At 41.6% G+C, this 19450-nt stretch overlaps 1 protein-coding gene and 1 pseudogene across 3 annotated transcripts; one reads left to right on the plus strand and one right to left on the minus strand.

Moving 5' to 3' along the window:
- The first annotated feature begins 1230 nt into the window (after positions 1-1230).
- Positions 1231-3033, plus strand: LOC134462085 (protein wntless homolog; annotated as a pseudogene).
- A 103-nt stretch (positions 3034-3136) lies between these two features.
- Positions 3137-13880, minus strand: uba3 (ubiquitin-like modifier activating enzyme 3). Of its 3 annotated transcripts, XM_063214953.1 has the most exons (18): positions 13829-13880; positions 13651-13689; positions 12977-13097; positions 12670-12750; positions 12477-12559; positions 12231-12311; positions 11810-11853; positions 11643-11707; positions 11354-11509; positions 10895-10997; positions 9083-9196; positions 8744-8797; positions 8239-8275; positions 7802-7883; positions 7490-7590; positions 6664-6727; positions 5224-5278; positions 3137-3882 (listed from the first exon to the last, which is right to left on the minus strand). In XM_063214953.1, the coding sequence occupies exons 1-18, from the start codon at positions 13846-13848 to the stop codon at positions 3794-3796; spliced, it is 1389 nt and encodes a 462-aa protein (XP_063071023.1). In that variant the 5' UTR covers positions 13849-13880; the 3' UTR covers positions 3137-3793. The 3 variants fall into 3 exon arrangements, with proteins under 3 accessions (XP_063071023.1, XP_063071024.1, XP_063071021.1); XM_063214954.1 differs by lacking the exon at positions 13651-13689 and having other exon boundaries at positions 13829-13870; XM_063214951.1 differs by lacking the exon at positions 13829-13880 and having other exon boundaries at positions 13651-13733.
- Between the last annotated feature and the right edge of the window lie 5570 nt (positions 13881-19450).

A 19450-nucleotide genomic window follows, 5' to 3' on the forward strand; every position in this document is an offset into this window, starting at 1 on the left:
CAAGAGCCTTCACGTGACGTCACGAAAAGTCTGACCGACCTAGAAATGAACACTCGGACGGCCACAAATATCACGGACTGTTCGTTATTTATTTTCGGGGTCACCAGAAGAAAATAGGGGAGGGTCACGTCATTTTTTTCATTGCTGCGGGGAGGGTCATCAATTTCTTTTCAGCTGGCTAGGGGAGGGTCATCCAAAAATGTTTGGCACATTTATTAGAAAAAAGCATTCCTACCTTGTTTGTATGCTTTGATGTAACATAGCCTCAGAAACGCTTCTCCATTTAGCTAAAATTGATCACAGATTCATACCCCGTTGTGTTCTGTTGTGTCGAAGAGCTATCATAAGTTATCATAAGCTAAATCAAATTATAAATGTATGAAATGCCCCCGCGTTCGTGAAGTAGACTACTATAGTTTTCAAGAGCGCCTAGGCTACAATAACATCCAGTAAGCTAGCAGCAGCGTTGGTCAATCAACGTTTGTCAAAAAAAATAAAAAATAAGGTAGAATAGGGCTATTTACTACTTCTCCATAGGGGAGGGTCATGCATTTTTTTGACGGCGTCGCGGGGAGGGTCATCAAAGTTTTGAAGCTCGTTAGGGGAGGGTCATGCAAAATTTGACGATCAAAGGTGGACATCTTCCGGCGACCCCAAAAATAAATAACGAACAGTCCCTAAGTGATAAACGCAGCTCTGTCTAATAATGGCTACATGTTGAAATATGCATGTGGCAGAAGTATCTAATTTAAAAGTGTCACTATTAATCAAATGTTTATCTAGGGCATTAATGCGAGACATGCCAATTTAATATGGGAGGAACACACACGCGCGCGCGCTATTATTATAGCCTATAGGACCTATATATTAATATATAGGCTATTTTAATATATTAATAGCCCTATATATAGCCTATATATATTATTATGTGTTATATATTTTATGTATTATTAGGCAATTATAAACATACTTTTGACAAATTTAACCTGCTATATCATTTGGTCTCACCACAGGCCTAGTCATATGACCTTCAATTTTTGCAGTCAAATGTGATCATTAAAAGTTGCAAACTTGGAGAAGACCCACTGTTGCGCAACCTCATACCGGATATTCCAAATTACACAGGATTGCGTACTTTAAAAAGGATCAAGAAGAAATTTCCTGTCGAACCCATTTGGATCCAAGTAGGATATACGGTTTATCTTTCCAGCCTGTGAAACAATAGGCAAGATGGCAGGAACAATGATAGAAAACATGAGCGCGAAGAAGTTGATCATAGTCGGGATCATCCTCCTCCTTTTCCAAGTATTTTCATTTATGGTTGGCGGATTCATTGCGCCAAGTACAACTTTTGCTGTTCCCTACCTCGCTTCGAAATGCGTCGATGTGAGCCACCACAACCAGAGGAAGAATAATTGGTTCACACCCTGGGGTCCCAACCAATGCAACAAGATCAAGGATTTTGATGACACCACTGCGAAGAGGATTGAGGCAAACAGCACAGTTTTTGCTGTGCACATCCCTGGACCAAACAAAGAGATGAGCCCATGGTTCCAATTTATGCTGGTAATACTCCAATTTGACATTGTATTAACAATGGATAGACAAATTGATGATGAAGGGGTATTTGTGACTATTGATGTGGGCTTGGCCTACAGGGATGATGCTGTGAGTGAGTGGACTGAGATGGCACATTCCATTCAGCAGCGTAAACTGAGCTGCAACTTACAAACTATTGAGAACGAGGGACGGTATGAGTGTGACCTCTTGCCTTTCATGGAGGTGGGCAATGTTGCACACAAGTATTACCTCCTTAACCTCAGACTGCCTGTGAATGAACGTAAGCAGGTTAACATTGCCATTGTGGAAATAAAGGACATTAGGCTGGTGGGAATTCACCAGAATGGTGGCTTCACAAAGGTGTGGTTTTCCATGAAGACCTTCCTGACACCCAGCATTCTCATCATCATGATTTGGTACTGGAGGCGCATAACTCTGATGACCAGGCCACCTGTCCTGTTGGAGAAGATGATCTTTGCTTTGGGACTGTCCATGACCTTTATTAACATTCCAGTGGAGTGGTTGTCTGTGGGATTCAACTGGACATGGATGCTGCTGTTTGGGGACATTCGCCAGGGCATCTTCTACAATGCTTCTGTCCTTCTGGATCATCTTCTGCAGGGAACATCTCATGGACCAGACAGAGAGGAACTGCTTTGGAGTGTACTGGAAGCAGATTGGTCCCATCATCTTTGGCTTCTTCTGTCTTTTCATCTTTAACATGTGTGAGAGAGGAGTGCAGCTGAAGAACCCTTTCTTCAGCATCTGGGCCTCAGAAGTCGGGACAGAGTTGGCCATGGCTTTTATCATTGTTGCAGGAATATGTGCTAGTCTGTATTTTCTCTTCCTCTGTTTCGTGGTTTTCCAGGTGTTCCGCAACATCAGCTGTAAGCGGTCATCTCTGCCAGCCATGACCAGGGCACGCAGACTTCACTACGAGGGCCTCATCTTTCATTTCAGGTTCAAGATCCTCATGCTGGGCACACTGGTGTGCGCTGCCATGACAGTCATCTTCTTCATCATCAGCCAGGTCAATAAGGGCAACTTGTACTGGCCACACTACACCGTCCAAGTGAACAGCGCCTTCTTCACCGGAATCTACGGCATGTGGAACCTGTACGTTTTTGCACTTCTGTTCTTGTATGCACCATCACATGAGTAGCATGCATGTTTTATAGTTACTGTAATGACAAGAAGTCATTATGCTGCCAAATGGAGACTCCATGCCCTAATTAGAATTGCCCCATCATCATGTTTTAAAAAGAAATTGATGATGACGAGAGACGTTTAAAAAGCAGCTTTATTTTCATCTGCCTTTGGTGATGGTTATGCAACATAATTCTTTCTACGTTATATTGTTTCTTCTCTCTGTCCTCTCTCTTTACTCTTCAACACATTGAATGACAGTTACTGTATGTATGTTAATGTGCTATATAAATATTATTGCTATTGCTATTAATCAAAGTACTTTTGCTAGCAACACACAATGGCAAATGTGTTTAGACTGACAGTAGGCACATGGCTAGGATTTTTTTCTTGATTATGAAAAGCAATAACCACAGAAACTAGACCAATATTTAAAAAATAAGGGTTTTTTATTTTTCCTACAAATGCTTTTCCCTTTTTCCCCATGGCCAACGCCACAATGCCTTTAACTACAAAGAATGCCACACACTATAGCAGATACAGCACAATAAATGAAAAATGTACACAAAGCTGAAACTGACTAATAAATTCTACTGTGCCACCCCAGCACAGATGGTACCAGCAGAGCGGTTGCAGTGCATTCATTTAAAACATCACAGTCTTTTTTTTACAGGTAGCCGTTTCAATGTGGCTTACTTTCTTCCACTGGTGATGTGGCAAAATCCACAGCAAACCATGACAGTTGCATTCAAACACAAAGAAGAACTGACACATAATTGCGCATCGTAGCATTGTATAAAGTAGAAGTACTCTTGAGATCTAAGATTCAATTACAACACTAGTAGTATGATATAACAGTTGAAACCAAGTAATATAATACCACTAGTGTTGTAATTACATCTGTAAATAGCCTAATTCTTGTCTCTACTTCTATTTTTTTTACAATGCTGCTGAAGCGCAACATTTACCTGTACGTGTTCAGTATTTCACGTTCTTGTGTGTCTTATGGTCCAAGAGTAGAGAACTTTGAGAGAGACCATATGCTACAAAAATGTCAGATCCACAATGGAGTGACGTCAGGGATGTCTTATGAGGTGAGATGAAGTTTGAAGAGCACAGTCTGTGGTGTAGTCACATCCGCCACCGCCAGTTCCTGTCCGTCTGATAGTCCAAGCTCTGCAATCGTAGTCAGAGGCAGCAAATTATCAAGTTGTGTATAAACCATTATACAGACTAAAGCCCTAAAGGGACATTTTGGCCAATTTCAACATTCAGATGCGTTTCTTCAGTTGTACTATTGATTTGTAGTAACCCAATGTTTCATCATTTACTTGGGCAGCCCTTTCTGAGATCCTGGCTAGCAAACTGGCGGCAAACCGTTTGGCAAATACTTTGTTACCTCTGCCAAGGAGGTTATGCTTTTGGTCGGGTTGGTTTGTCTGTTTGATTGTCTGTCTGTCTGTCTGTTTGTTTGTGTGTCTGTTTATCTGCAGGATAACTCCAAAAGTAATGAACGGATTTGGATGAAACTTTGTGGAGTTGTTGGAAATGACAAAAGGAATATGTCATTACATTTTGGTGGTGATCCGGATCACAATCCGGTTCCAGGAATTTTTAAAAGATTCTTCACCATTGGTGGATGGGCCGAATTTTGACATTGAAGTTTTAAACTCTAAGAAACTCTTTTAACTAAAAAGGCAGAAACACTTGAAAAGAAAAAAGGTGTAACATAGTCAAATGTTCTATCAAACAGCTTCCTTAGCGGAGGTCGGCAGGGCACTCTCTGAGTGCATTTCTAGTTCCCATTGTGTTAAGAACTAGTGGTGTCAACAATACTCGATTCGGCAATGTAATCCTATGCGGGGCATGGGCGATCCAATTAAATGCGTCAAATTCCAGAATCGATGCAGCAATTTTTTTAAGTTTCAATTACTTCCGTTGACATTTCGGGAGCAAATGAATGTTAAATTAACTGCAAGACTGATACAGAAAACAGCCAGTAAATTGTTGCTCAGTATCTGACTACTTGTATTGCCTCATCATGACTGATGAAACATTTGCTTTGCTTTCAGTAGAAATGTAATGCATTGCAATGAATTGTAGAATTGAATCGGATCGAATCGAATAGAATCGAATCGAATCGAAACCTCCCGAATCGGAATCGAATCGAATCGTGAGGGCAGTGCCAATGCACACCACTATTTAGAACATCTTAATGTTGTTATCTCATCTTATCTTATCCAAACATTACACCAAAAACCAGCAAACACCTTAAAGCACTAACGTTTTGGATGATATATGATATGCTCAGAAGTTTCAAACGCAATGTAAGGAAATAACAATATGCTGTCTGTAAGCCAGCCAGGATCTCAGAAAGGGCTAAACAAAAAATGACATGTCTTTAGGTACTAAGAAGTCTAGGGTAGCACGAAAAATGGTCTACAACTGCAAGTGGACATTGACCGGACTTTTTCTTTAAGCAAGTGAAACTGAATAGATTATGTTTTCTCTTCTCACCTTTTAGAGTTTTGCTGAGGTTAGGACGTGTTCTCTCCTCAATAGAAGCAACGGTCTGGGGAGAGAAGGGAACTTTTACTCTTTCAAATTCCAAAAAAACATTATCCAATATGATGGCAAACAAGCTCCACCTTCACTTTGGAATGTCTAGTAGCAGATACTTTGGTATTGCAACATTCAGTCAAATCATATTACATTATTACATTACATTGCATTTGGCAGACGCTTTATAACCAAAGCGACTTTCAAAAGAGGACATAATCAAGCCAACATCACAAGCAAATAAAGTGCACATGAGATATACAGAACAACAAGTGCAGTTGCAAAGAGGGTTATTTTTTTTTATTTTTTTTTTATTTTTTTATCATAAAGAGTAAATAACGAGTACACACACACACACACACACACACACACACACACACACACACACACACACACACACACACACACACACACACACACACACACACACTAAACTACACTACACTACACTACACTACACTACACTACACTAAACTAAACTAAACATCATGTCAGGAGTCTGCCCTGGGGCAAGGCCAGTTCAAGCATTAGTCTAGTAGATTCTCTCGAAAGAGGAATGTCTTTAGTTGTTTCTTGAAGGCTGCAAGAGATGTGCTTAGTCTTGCTGCCTCTGGGAGACTGTTCCACCACTTGGGTACCACAACGGAGAACAATCTTGACTGGGAGTATCTAGAGCGACTGGATGGCAGAGCCAGGCGGCTTGTGCTGGATGAGCGCAGTTCTCGTCCAGTAACATAAGGCGTTAGTAGGTCCTTCAGATAAGCTGGGGCCGTTCCTGTGATGGTTTTGTAGGCAAGGGTCAATGCCTTGTGCTTGATCCGGGCGGCGATCGGTAACCAGTGCAACTCAATAAATAGAGGAGTAACATGGGTCCTTTTGGGTTGATTGAATATCAACCGTGCCGCCGCATTCTGGATCATCTGCAGAGGCTTTAGCGCACAAGCAGGTAGACCTGTCATGAGTGAGTTGCAGTAGTCAACGCGGGACAGGACCGTGGCCTGGACCAGTCGTTGTGTAGAATATTGTGTCAGCACAGGTCTGATATTCCGTACGTTGGACATCTGGAATCGACAGGTCCGGGTGACCGAGTTGATGTAGTTGGAGCATGACAGCTCATCATCAATCATGACGCCAAGGTTTTTGGCGACTTTGTTTGGGGTCACGATGGTGGAGCCTATCTTGAGGTTGATGTTGTGACTGAGCGACTCTTTAGCTGGGATCACCAGGAGCTCTGTCTTGGCCAGGTTCAGCTGTAGGTGGTGGTCCTTCATCCATGTTGACAAATCGGTCAACTTTCCCAATTTTAATGATGTTCTATATAGTATTTCTTTATTATAGCAGGACATGCAAAACCACACCTGGACCATGCTATAATGCATGCTGATTGGTCCAACATACCTGTAAGTAAAGTGTCTTGTTTTTGCCCTCGAGTGTTGCTGTGATAGCGGGAGACTTCATTTGTCTGCAGGAAGGAGAAGACACCATAAACATGAATATGTGGAGAAAAGAAAAGTGCAACAACACATTGCTTTGCATCAATCTCATAACAAAGACAATGTGACTGAACGTATGTCTCTTAGTCCCTTTGCAGGTCTTGGAACTTAACTTTCCACATCACTGAGAAGTGCCATGACCAGGGGCCCCAAAGTAGAGGGGCTGAGTCACCAGGACCCCAAGTATCGGAGGGCTCCTCAGGCAATCAGATTCTTTTTTCATGGATAACTCATATGATATCATATAAACGGGAGGGGTGTATGTCATTGTAGCCGGGTCAACAGGCCCCAAAATTTGGTACTATGCCCCTGGTCGTGACAACGTAACACAGGCAAGGCATGAATGCAGCCTTTTAGGAAAAACTGGAGGGTGTTAAAACATTGTCGCGTTGAGAGACATCATTTTATTGTTTCGTCATCACCTGTTCAGAAACTGGCAACCATGCTGGTCCAGGCATAGCTGAATGTGAATCCCTAAAAATTAAACTGGAGTTTCTGTGCGTTCTCTATCAATGGCTGCATTCACTTTCAGTGAAGTTTGCAGGTCTAGTATCAAAGATTTTACGCATCAGTTTCAGAATAGGTGATAAAACAGTGATGTGTCTATATTCTATTTCACTTTGAAAATGGCATGAATTAGAATAAACACTTACTTGAGACATTGATTTAAAGTGTGCATACAATGTATTGGGATACCCTGTGCTATTGTGCGTAGGCTGGTGTGTACTCACAGTGAGGCACTCTCAGTCAGAAAGTCGAGCACCTCCTGCAGTTTAGCAGAGGAGGGGAACTGCAGGTCTTGAGGAATCTGACTGCAGGCAGAGCAGTTATCCTGCAAAGCACAACAACACCCATCAGGAAGTGATTCAATCGAAAATGCAATCACAAACCAATGGTAGAATAAATGAACAAAGGAAATGAATGAATGAATGAATGAATGAATGAATGAATGAATGAATGAATGAATGAAACATATAAACTATGAGTGAACAAATTAATGAATGTGTTCTGACTTGCTGTAGCTGTATCAGAGATATACCGACCTTCCGCTCTGCCTCAAAGGTATATGTGTAGAGCCCATCAACATCATTGAAGACCAAATAGTTATTCAGAGGAATGCAGGCACTGTCAAAAAAACACAGAGACGTAAGACCAAAGAGCGTTACTTACGTTGCTTTTTTGTAGTCGGGCCCCAGATCAGTCTATCACAGATGTTGTTTTACTGCCACCTACAGGATAATGTGCGCATCACCTTGTCTCTGATTGATTGCATCATTGCCTTCTTACAAACATGTTCCAAAAGAGAGGAGTGGTAAACACACACAGCAGATATATAAAGTGTTCTATATCTATGTACTGTCACCACCTGCCTCAGTTACCCTGCTGATATCACTACCTTTTCATGAAAATACAGTACAGTAGCCGCATGTATTATAGAGCTTGAAGAGTATTCACATCTAAGACCAGAACATAAACTCACCTTGAGGCAATTTTGAACACTTCTGCTGCACACGAAGCTAAGATTGAAACAAAATACACAATCTTCAATTTATGCTTTTGATAAAAAATAATTGTTATGGAAGATAAATCCTGTATATTCTCATCACATACTACTAATGTTACAGTAGCTATTAGCCTGGAAATCCCCACGCTGCCTTGTGCACTCGTTCCAATACGAAGGACAGCATGAAAACCCACACTGAAACTTTTGCCTGAGCTTGGGAAGTCCCAAACACAGAACAGAGAGTGAGCGCAAGACATATTATTAGACAGACGGAAGCTTGTTGTTTGTTTACAGATCAACCATGTCGACAACCAGATGCGATACCATCTTTCCATGAAGCTTCAGATACAGTATTCTAAATAGTTTAGATCAACTGAATAGATTGTTGCCAGACTATATCTCACCCTGTAGACATCGTCTACCGATAGCCAGGCTAATAGCTACGCATGGGGCCATGTTAGTAAAATTTGTGCCAGCGTACCTGCAATAACAGCATTTGTTGAGGCCACTGCAGGAATGATCCTCTTCACCACACCTAAAGACATGGATGGGCAAAAGCATTGGATGGATAGACCAATATTTCATATTGATTCAAAATCTAGAAATTAAACAGCATAATCAACAATAAAAATTCTAATAAGGTATGGCTTGTTGGCAACACTACATAACAAGACAATTAATTTCCTTCTCACTATGAATTTCCTTTCTTTTTTTCTCTCAAAGCTGCTCCTGTAGGCCACAGCTCGGTGGAGGTAAGACTATAATAAGATGTGCTATAATAGTGAATAAGGAGAGGGGAGCGGAGGGGGTCTGGGCTTACCTTGAGTGAGTCTATAGGTCACTCCTGTGATGCTGTACTCTGCTGCCCTTTCTTGGGACTTCTCAAACACCCACTGGATATGTGCAGGGTCATCTCCGTCCAAGGTGACGTTGTCTAGGGGTAGGTTGGGAAGATAGGGGTTTAAAAGCAGTAATAACAAAGCCGCAAACCAGTGACTACTGGACGCAATTTTTATATGCGTCCCACGCATCTCTATAAGAGGCTTTGGTGTCCGTCCGTCCTTCCGTCCGTCCGTCCGCCCTCCCGTGATGGGTTTCTGAATTGTGATTCCCTCTTGTGATTCCCTCTTGTGTCCACAAGGTGGCAGTCGCTCAGTTTTGGCCTGGAGCTCATGCGTGCAAACCAAAAGCTCTTTGCCAGTGAGAAAAACATGGCGGCACTTCCTGTTGATTTTCACATGAAAGTTTTGCTTAATTTAAAGTCCCTAAGCGACTATAAATGTTGTGGCTTCCATATATTGATGTAAAAGTGCCCCACAAAGTAATGAAGCACAACAAAGTTACTCCACATTACCATTTGACCACTCGTTTTTCTATGCTAACAGGGTAGCCAATGTAGCATTGTAAATGATCCAGGGAGAAAGGGGGAAATGTTGTGATTTCAGTCCGCCTGAGGCAACGATTTTCGTGGGGAAGATGACCTGCATCTCGGTTGCATTGAACCACGCCCCCGTGCCTTATTTGGCTCGCTCAGCACGTGCGTCCTCAGTCCAATCGCAATGCTTTATTTTCCCCAGACGTTTAATCGCATTTAAGTGAAAGTGCCATGTATACACATTGCAAAATAACTCTTAATCCGATCTATTTAAATCGCATTTATTAAATCGGACTTAAAAACATCATGTACACGTAGCCAATGTCTCATTGATCAGTTTATGGAACGTACGGTTTGTCTGTTACGGTCCACGAAGACAATATCCACGTGAAAACGCAAACGCCTGCAAACCACTGTTTTGACAGAAATACAGTTCACCTGTCGCCTACTCTGTTTTCTTCCCAAAGCGGCATTTAAAAGTATTCCATGAAATCCAAAATCAACGTCACTTCAAATAGGTGACAGCATCATGCACACACATGAAATAACACTTCAGTGAGGGGGGGGACATCACTGCTCTCATATTAAAGTGAAAAGAGAATTTCACATTTTAGTTTATTTAATGTAGGCCTATGCAAAATTGCAAATAGCCTATTCATTGAAATGTTTCATTGTAATTCATTGTAATGTTTGCCTGTTTTTTATGTTTGTAATTATTTATTTATTTTAAATAAAAAATCGTGATTTAAAAAAAAAATAGCCTAACAAAAATAGAGATTTTATGTTAAAAAAAAATGTGATATGGGATGGACCGATGGCCCCCCTAAGCTAAATTCGCCTTAGGTCCCCACATTGCTAAATGTAGTGTAAGGGATTATTTTGAAAAGACAGTAACATGTAATCAGCAATGCATTACAGTTTTTCAGTAAATTGCCCAACACTGTTGAAATCCTATGGTACTTTTTCAAATCCAGGCTTATACAGTACATGGTAGGCTTATTGATAAATTGCCTTGACAGGTTATGAGGAGGCCAAGGGGGCGTTTGGGCAAAAAAGGTTCAGAACGGGCATAGACGGACGCATCTGTTGTCCGCCTGTCGGACTTGTTATATGTGGTGTTCCTATCACACAGCCCCTATCACACAAAATCAAATCACCAATTATAAGAATAATCTACATCCCTGTATAGAAAATCCAACATCTAAGCTTTCAATTGAAAAAAATAGAAGGAAGGAAAAACATGGTGGGGACTTCTACCTCCAAAGGGTTTCTCTTTGGGCCACAGAAGAACACGGACGTATTCCACACAATGTTCTGGCAGCCTGGGCATGGAGGCTATTGTGCACATGGGGAAGTTTACCTATTGAATAGAGAGAAGATTTAACAATAAATAAACAAATAAAAGAGAATACGTTTAAAAAAGTCTGTGCTTTAGAATAAAAATAGAGTAGCTAACAATTGAAAAACATTGGTCTTCACTTAATCTTATGAGGGGCATTCAACAAAAGTCTTTCTGACCAGGGGGCGCTGTGGCTTGGTGGGCTAAGGGACCATACCATTAATCCAGGGACCCGGGTTCGAGTCCAACCTGAGGTTATTTCCTGATCCTTACCAATCTCCATCCCCCACTACTTCCCTGTCACCGTCTCACACCGTCCTATCAATAAAGGCATACAAAGCAAAAAAAACTATTTAAATAAACAAAGTCCTTCTGACCTGTGGGGGATAGAGCTCCAGAGTGCAGTCGATGCAGGCGGTCATACCAGGCAGGATGACCCTGGCATTCCCCTTGAAGCCCTCCGTGCCACCATCGATGAGAGGGATGATGGAGCTCGGGTCCAACACACCGTCCTCATACACCAGAAGTGACATCTACAATACAGGACAGTCACAACACAATCTTTAAGAAAAAAAATCATAATCTACAAACGTTTTACAGGAGTTTTTTTGTATTTTTTAATGGTTAGTATTATGCCTTTAAAAATAAAATTTAAAAAAAGCATACCAGCATTCCGTTCATCCATCTTCTGGCAATGATGGAGTCCAGGCCACAGACAATGATGTGAAATTCTGAAAGACAGCATTTGAGGAATATTAATTAATAAGGCAAAGGTCCTACTACCCATAGAGGCAATTACTATTTCCAAACACAGATACACCCTGAAAACTTACGCCGATAAAATGTTTCATCAAAGTCCTGAATCTTTTGAAAATGTCTGATAAAATAGGTTAAGGTTACAAGGAAATCTATTTGGGGAACAGCTGCATACAAACTTTTATACAAATGCTGTTATTAGATTGTAGTATGACCACTAAACATCTGCATTCATGCAAAACTGTACAGCATTAAACTGCAGAAGCTTTATTGTCCAAATGGATCAAGATTAACATGAAAAAATGAAGTAAGAAAACACCTGACATACCAAACCAGTAGAATGTTTCAGAGCCATGCTGTCAAGACTGACAACACAAAGTCCTTGGCCAGTGTAGCCAAAAATATGTTCGATTGCAACCTAATTTCACATCTGAAAGGAAACACTATATTTTTTACTGCCTGACTTGCTTAGTGCTGACATACTGAGCAGAAGGATACGGTACAACACAACATCCAGGGACACGACTGTTGATGAAATCTGCAGCTACATCTGCCTTAGGTCGTCCTACGTCTTTGGGTCTAGGGTAGGAGAATATGGTATTACATTACAATTACAATGTGGTAACAGTGTAATAACAGTATTAAAACACTATTACAATATTACAATTAAAACAATATTAACATTAAAACAATATTACAATATTACAATATTAAAATGATAGGAAAATGACCAACAAATCCTACCGAAAAAGGAACTGACGGTTGAGGTTGGACACATCGATGGTGTCCATGTCTACTACATGTATGTGTCTAAATCCAGACAACGCCTTGAAGACAAGGGGGAAAGGGTAAGAAAAATCATGCAAGAATAAAGACATACAGTGTGATAAGCTTCCCTCACATGTTCAAAAACCCACCAAGAAGTCAAGTGCCCTACCAAGTCTTTCAGAAGTTCACATCCAAGTCCGCCTGCTCCGATGACAAGAATTTTACATGTGTCCAATAGAAACTGAAGAGACTAAAAGTAAAAACACAATGACATTAATTAACCACAATAATTTAAAAAAAATGTTTGCAAAAAACACTTCATACGGCACATTTTCACTTCATACACTGGATTGTTGGAATCCTAGGCTTTACTATTGCACTGCCAGGGCAACATTATAGATCCCTCTTGTGAACTATATGAGGAATGTGGTAGGCTACTATGAGGAACGAGAAGAGGAATGTGGAAGTTTCCTTGCCTCTGTGCTGGGCTCAAAGTCGGGATGTGTGAAGGGTCCTGGTCTCTCCAAGAATTTCTTAACATGGTCCCATCGACCACCCCAGTCACATTGGTCTCCTTCGCCCCCATTCACTATCATGCTAAAAAAAAATCAGGAATCAGAATCACCAAGTAATTCGCGGTCCAGTGACATTACCACCACAATAGTGGACTGAATAGTTGGGCGATGTGTTAGTATTAGTAGGCTCTCCGCCCCCTGTATGACACACTAACAAACAACATCAAGTTCAAGTTCACCGAGTAGCCAAAACAAAGACAGTCCAGACATGGGACCGCACCTCCTTGAAACGATATATGTTTAATTCACCTTAATTGCTCATTTGTAACAAACGGTAGGCCTACTTTGATTTTAAACAAGCTAACCAGCCTACAGTGACATTTAACTTCATAGACCTTGATAATGATATCAGTATCTGATCGAGAGAAAAAATAACTGTTCTGGATTCTGTCCATGTTCAAGCTCAAAGAAATATCATCTGTAGGCTAGTTGGCCAATATAGCAAGGAAATGAAACTTTCAAGAAGGGGTTAACATTGGCTATCCACAGCTAGCCGTCTTGCTAACTGTCAATTACATTACTCCCTGTTCTTCGACGAAACCTGCAGCAGTAGGCTACTAGCATTCATTACTAACTTCATAGTCAGCTCCTCTACTCTGCTTCTTTTCTTCTCCCTAAAAAGACAGAATAAAAGAAGGTTCATTCATGCTGTGCTACTACTTGCAAGTTAACATTGCCAGGCGCTGAGATTTTCTGCACTGTAAAACAGAGGGGACATTTCTTTCTAAAACTGACGTTTGACACCAGACTTACGGCTCATCTCCATCCGCCATGTTTCATGTCTTGCTTCTGACCAGCATGCTTTGCGAGGGAGCCTTCTAGGCTGAAAAAAAACATGCACCTGAGGGTTGCCTGGCGCAAGCTTGATCGATTCATTTTTTTAAGTTTTTCATATCCCACACGTAATCTTATCGATTTTCACAGCACAATTAATTACTACAGACACAGTAAAACAAAATAATAATTATAGAAAAAACACTACACACAGCACAGGCATATTTTCTAAAAACCGAATTGACCAGTAGATGGCGCCATTCGCCATGGGATGTGATGTCCTCTCGATTGCCTTGTGTGGAGCCAGTAATGACCACAACACTTGGAGGCATTCAAGGCCCAGATTGCTCCTCTGGTGGTACTGAAGTTATAATTGCAATCATTTTGTCAGTGAAATTAGGTATCATTTCATTTTTACAAGCACATCATGTAGTGATTTGCAAGTCATTTCAAGGGCCCGGTGGTAAGTCCAATCCACACCTCATGTTATAAATGAGTATGGTTTGTGATATGAGACGTAGCCTATGCTTTCATTGTGTTTTCCCCATGCTTTTTGATTGATTCATGTTACACATGATCTTTTCTAGGGGAAACCCATACTTAGTTGCACAAGCCTATATTGTTGACATTCAAGCTCATAGGCCTAGGCTACCCGAAGAGTATGAATTTACATGAATTTGCAGTCGACATATGCACCGTTTGCATGTTGTTTCTTAGTGCGAGTGCCATATTTGTTTATGTAAATGTTAATTAGTCCCTGAACAGCAGGGAAGACAAGGGATGAAATATGGGTTTTCACCATTTAATGACCTCTTCATGTTGAGGAATTATCAGTGCGACCTGATGAGTAGGCCTATGCTTTATCATTGAGGCATTTAGGCTGTTCTTTCCCTTCATGGGTAATACACTCCAATCTCTCTGTGTCACATGCAGCACCTCTAATTGCAGCTTTTGAATCCTTTTTCAATAGTATGTGGCTTCTTGGTGCAAATGTTATCGCTGATGAAAAAACTGAACTGCAGCTAGAATGGTAGGCTTGGCAGGCTTATGATGAGGTCAAGGGGGCGTTGGGAGGCTGATGATATCAAGGGGCGTTTTATTCAAAAAAGGTTGAGAACCACAGCTATATGACATTACAGAGAGTTGTAGGCCTATGACAGCCTACCTGGGATACTCCCATTGTTGATATTATATGACACACAGCACTCCAAAGCACACATTGCTCGCCGCACACAATGAAATTGCATCTATGCCTCACCTGTGCAAGGGGGCAGTCCCAAACAGCGCCCCAAGGGAGCAGTGCGGTGGGGCGCTCTCATGTTCAGGGTACCTCAGTCATGGAGGAGGAGAATAGAGACACTGCATCAAAGTATTGGTTTATAAGACCAAGTGTTTATTGATATCTGATGTTCTGATTTCTGTTATTCAGTTGGCTGGTTGTATTTCACTCTTCTAACAATTGTTTTAATTTTCTGGCGAATGCAATGCCTCTGTGACATTTCTCAGAATTTCAATGACCTCTTGTACCATGACATTTATCAAAGTGTTCTTTTTTCACCCCGAATATCATCCTCAAGCCATGTCTTTGCCTTTCAGGTGACTTTCTCTTGTCATTTATCACTGTGACACCTTATACATTACCAAAACAGGGTTTGTTGTGACCAGAATTATATCTGGCTGAATCACAGGAACCTATTGCTATGTCGATTATGCATGCACTCTTGTAAGTTTTGTCGTTGAGCGATATTTCTGAAACATTAGCACACCTCAAGCAAAGTCAATATTGCACGTGAGTTCAAATTTGGCAAACGTTTTGTTGGCGTGATTGTATTTTTCTGTCCTTTTGTCCCCCAGTCTTAAATGCTGATGTCCTGTACATTGTACACTCTGCAAAATGCAAAATAATAACTTAATGGCTATGACGTGATGTGACACCGTCATCAGGGCTATCGGGCCACTGCAAGACAGGGGCAGGAGAAGAAACGGGGAGAGAGGAGGGGGCAGAAGAGGAGAGGAGAGGAGAGGAGAGGGGAGGAGAGGAGAGGAGAGGAGAGGAGAGGAGAGGAGAGGAGAGGGAAACAGGGCAGAGAGGAGGGGAGAAGAGAGGAGGGGGCAGAAGAGGAGAGGAGAGGAGAGGAGAGGAGAGGAGAGGAGAGGAGGGGGCAGAAGAGGAGAGGAGAGGAGAGGAGAGGAGAGGAGAGGAGAGGAGAGGAGAGGAGAGGGAAACAGGGCAGAGGAGAGGAGAGGAGAAGTGAGGAGAGGAGAGAATATATGGGAGAGGAGAGAAGAGGAGAGGAGAGGAGAGAAAAAGAGAGGAGGAGGGGTCTTGTTGTGGTGTAGAGCTGTGAGTGATTGATTATTTCTCCTTGCCTTTGTGGTTTGATTAAAGCCTCAGTGATTTATCTGCAGCTGCTCAGCACATCATTACACTATACTGTATATGTTGTGCGCTCAAGACAAGGGGACTGCGTTTCTAGCATCTGTGTGTGTGTGTGTGTGTGTGTGTGTGTGTGTGTGTGTGTGTGTGTGTGTGTGTGTGTGTGTGTGTGTGTGTGTGTGTGTGTGTGTGTGTGTGTGTGTGTGTGTGTGTGTGTGCGTGCGCGCGTACACGCGTGTGCAAAACACATTGTCTGCGCCCAGCATTTATTTAGAAGGGTAATGAAACTCACTTTTTATATGTCTAAGATATAAAACCTCCCTGCTTGTCAAGAGTGTCTGGGTAACACAGGGAAACCTATACTCTTGCACTGACACACGAGGCTGAGGAAGACACATCCCCTGTTGCGCATTAGGCACTTATTAAATTATTTAATATGTGATGGATGTGTTTACTTTAATGCTGAGATTGCCTGGGGCGTATTCATTGAATCCCTTTAAATATTCCTTGTAAAGTGAGAAAGCGGTCCCCGTCCGTTTGATGGCCCTGGTTCTGTAATGTATGGAGAGTTGTCTGGTTTTGTTAGCTAATATTTTGAATAGGGAGACCTTTAGGAAATGAGCTGGTAAGATATTTTAAGTGTCAGTTCCATGGCCGTAACTACCATTGAGGACACGGAGGTCATGTCCTCTGTATTTGTTTTCAGAAATGTCAAATTTCTCCATTATGAAAATCGATCCATGACCAACAATGATAAATTCAGTCTGTAAACGCCACCCCCATTTATCCTCAAGACAGTGATTAATGAAAACAAACTTAAGAGTTTGAGTGAAGAGTTTGAAGCATTCTAAATGTACAGTATGCAGTACAGCATGCGGTATTTGACCTTGGTATTTGAAAATGTCTTGTTACAGCCCTGGTCAGTTCTAAAAAGTAGGGCTAAGCATTCTCAGTTGATATCTCAAACAGCTAACCCATAATTCATAGCTTTGTTTTAGCTTAATCAAGTGTAAATTTACAGGAAAATCTGTCCTGGGTTTCAATCATTGTTAATCTTGAGGAATCACATGAGATTTCATTGGTCATCACTGATACCTGATGTGGGATCCAGACTGCCATTAGTCATTAGTTGCATTATCATGAATTTAATCATCGTCTGTTAGGTTTAAATGCTTTGATATCATGTACTTGCCTCATTGTAATGTATACACAGTAAAAAAAAAAGATTAACATCGATTTAATGATTTAACATCTTATAGAGCATATTTGGTCCCAGAGTACTCTGTAAGTGTTAAATTAGCACTGCATTCATTCTTTTTTTTTTTTACTGTGTAGAGACTTGAGCTGGGTCCACTTCCTGGTTTGCAAGGGTGGGCCGTCGCTGCTGATTTGCACTTTGAGCTTCCTGTCTGTGCTTGGGCCGGGCCCCGCTGCAGGCCGCTCTGCGCCCGGCACTTCACTTCCTGCGTGGAGGCGTGGAGGGTGTGCAGTGACCTTGCCTCACATGTTTTTCCTGCTGTTGTCCCCCCCTCCCTGGGCTTCTCTAAGATGGAACTCTGGACCGTCAAATGCACCCCAGACCAGAGAAAGACCCAAAAACACCCTCTACAACAATAATAACAACAACCACACCCGCTGACAGCTTTGGATGGACCCTGCAGGATAAAACGTCAACTGAAATATATACAATACATACCATCCAATGAGGACCCAAGTCTGGGCCCCTGGGACAACTGACCCATTTTGTCTCCTCTGTTGGGTTCCCTGACAACAGCAGCAACAACAACAACAACAACAACAACAACAACAACAACAACAACAACAACAACAACAGCAGCAGCAGGAGCAGCAGCAGCAGAAGCAGCAGCAGCAGAATCGACTACAGATCACACTTTATTGACATTGACTGAAGTTGTGGATACTTTTGGATGCACAACATTCGCCTGAGCAAACTCATAAAGCAATGGCATTCCTTAGATGACAGTCATCCCATTCGCATAAACAACCTTATTGATCTTCTGTTCAAAGCTACATGCAAATCGCCTTTCATGTGTCAAGTGTCAAGTCTATTTCATCTGTGAGAAATTATTAAACAGTCATTACTCATTACTAATGAGTAAGTCATATTCATCTCCCAATTATCCTCTGAAATTACTATTTCTGAATTTCTCAAGACCGTGAATTCTGTAAGAAGAAATCATAGCAGTTAATCCTACTATGTTGCCGTTTTTGTTGGTGTAGGTCAGTCTTTTGTTTTGTTACATTACACTTACCTGACGCTTTTTATCCAAAGCAACTTACATTTATTTTAGGTGCAGGGTATTGGTTACAGTCCATGAAGCAGTGTGGGGGTTAGGTGCCTTGCTCAAGGGCACCTCAGCCATGGATGAAGGTGCTGGTAAGGGTTGGATTTGAACCTGCAATCCTCTGATCTAAAGGCCAGCGCTCTAACCATTGAGCCATGGCTGCCCCCTTTGTTGGGTCATCCAACAATTTCTGTAATAGCACTTACAGTTTTTTTTCAATTGCTAACAAGCGCTTACCCATACTTTGGATACTTTTTCTAAACTCTTAACACAGACTACCACCTACCAAGCACAATTGGCCAAACAGTTCATTTTCTTCTCAAAAGCACACACTTTTAAATATACAAAAAGAAATGCATTCATTGACTGCTAATTGTGTGAAAAAGGCATGCAATGTGTCAACTGTATGGCAATGGAAAGCCCTTGGTGTGTGCTAACTGTATTAAGAGTTTTGCAAATGTCGCTGAGGTTTGGACAAAAGCTTGTTAGCAATTGAAAAAAACTGTAAATGTAATCCTGTTACTTGTGTGCTGCAGGTTGCCAGCATGCATGATTCAAAGACAGCAAGGCAGCAATACACGATGCTGTTGACTCCCGTTGTGCAGAATAACACACTTGGCTCCTCCTGCGCTGGTTTATTCCTGCCTGGCTGCAGTTCCTGTGTCCTGTCCTTGTCTGTACGCTTCCTTTATTGCCTTTGCCCAGAACATTTAGGAACACTCTGCAAAGTATTGACACACGAAAAAAATCCAGCACAGGACAATTTAAAATAAAAATAATGATCACTTCTGTTACATTACGGACTGCTGTTACTAAAATGAGAATTTCTTTGCAAATTGCAATATCAACTGCATTTGATTTGTGTCTGAAATGCGCTATACAAATAAAGTTCCCTTGCCTTGCCTTGCCTCTGTCTCC

Source organism: Engraulis encrasicolus, chromosome 14 (genome assembly GCF_034702125.1).
Source record: "Engraulis encrasicolus isolate BLACKSEA-1 chromosome 14, IST_EnEncr_1.0, whole genome shotgun sequence".
Classification (NCBI taxonomy): Eukaryota; Metazoa; Chordata; class Actinopteri; order Clupeiformes; family Engraulidae; genus Engraulis; species Engraulis encrasicolus.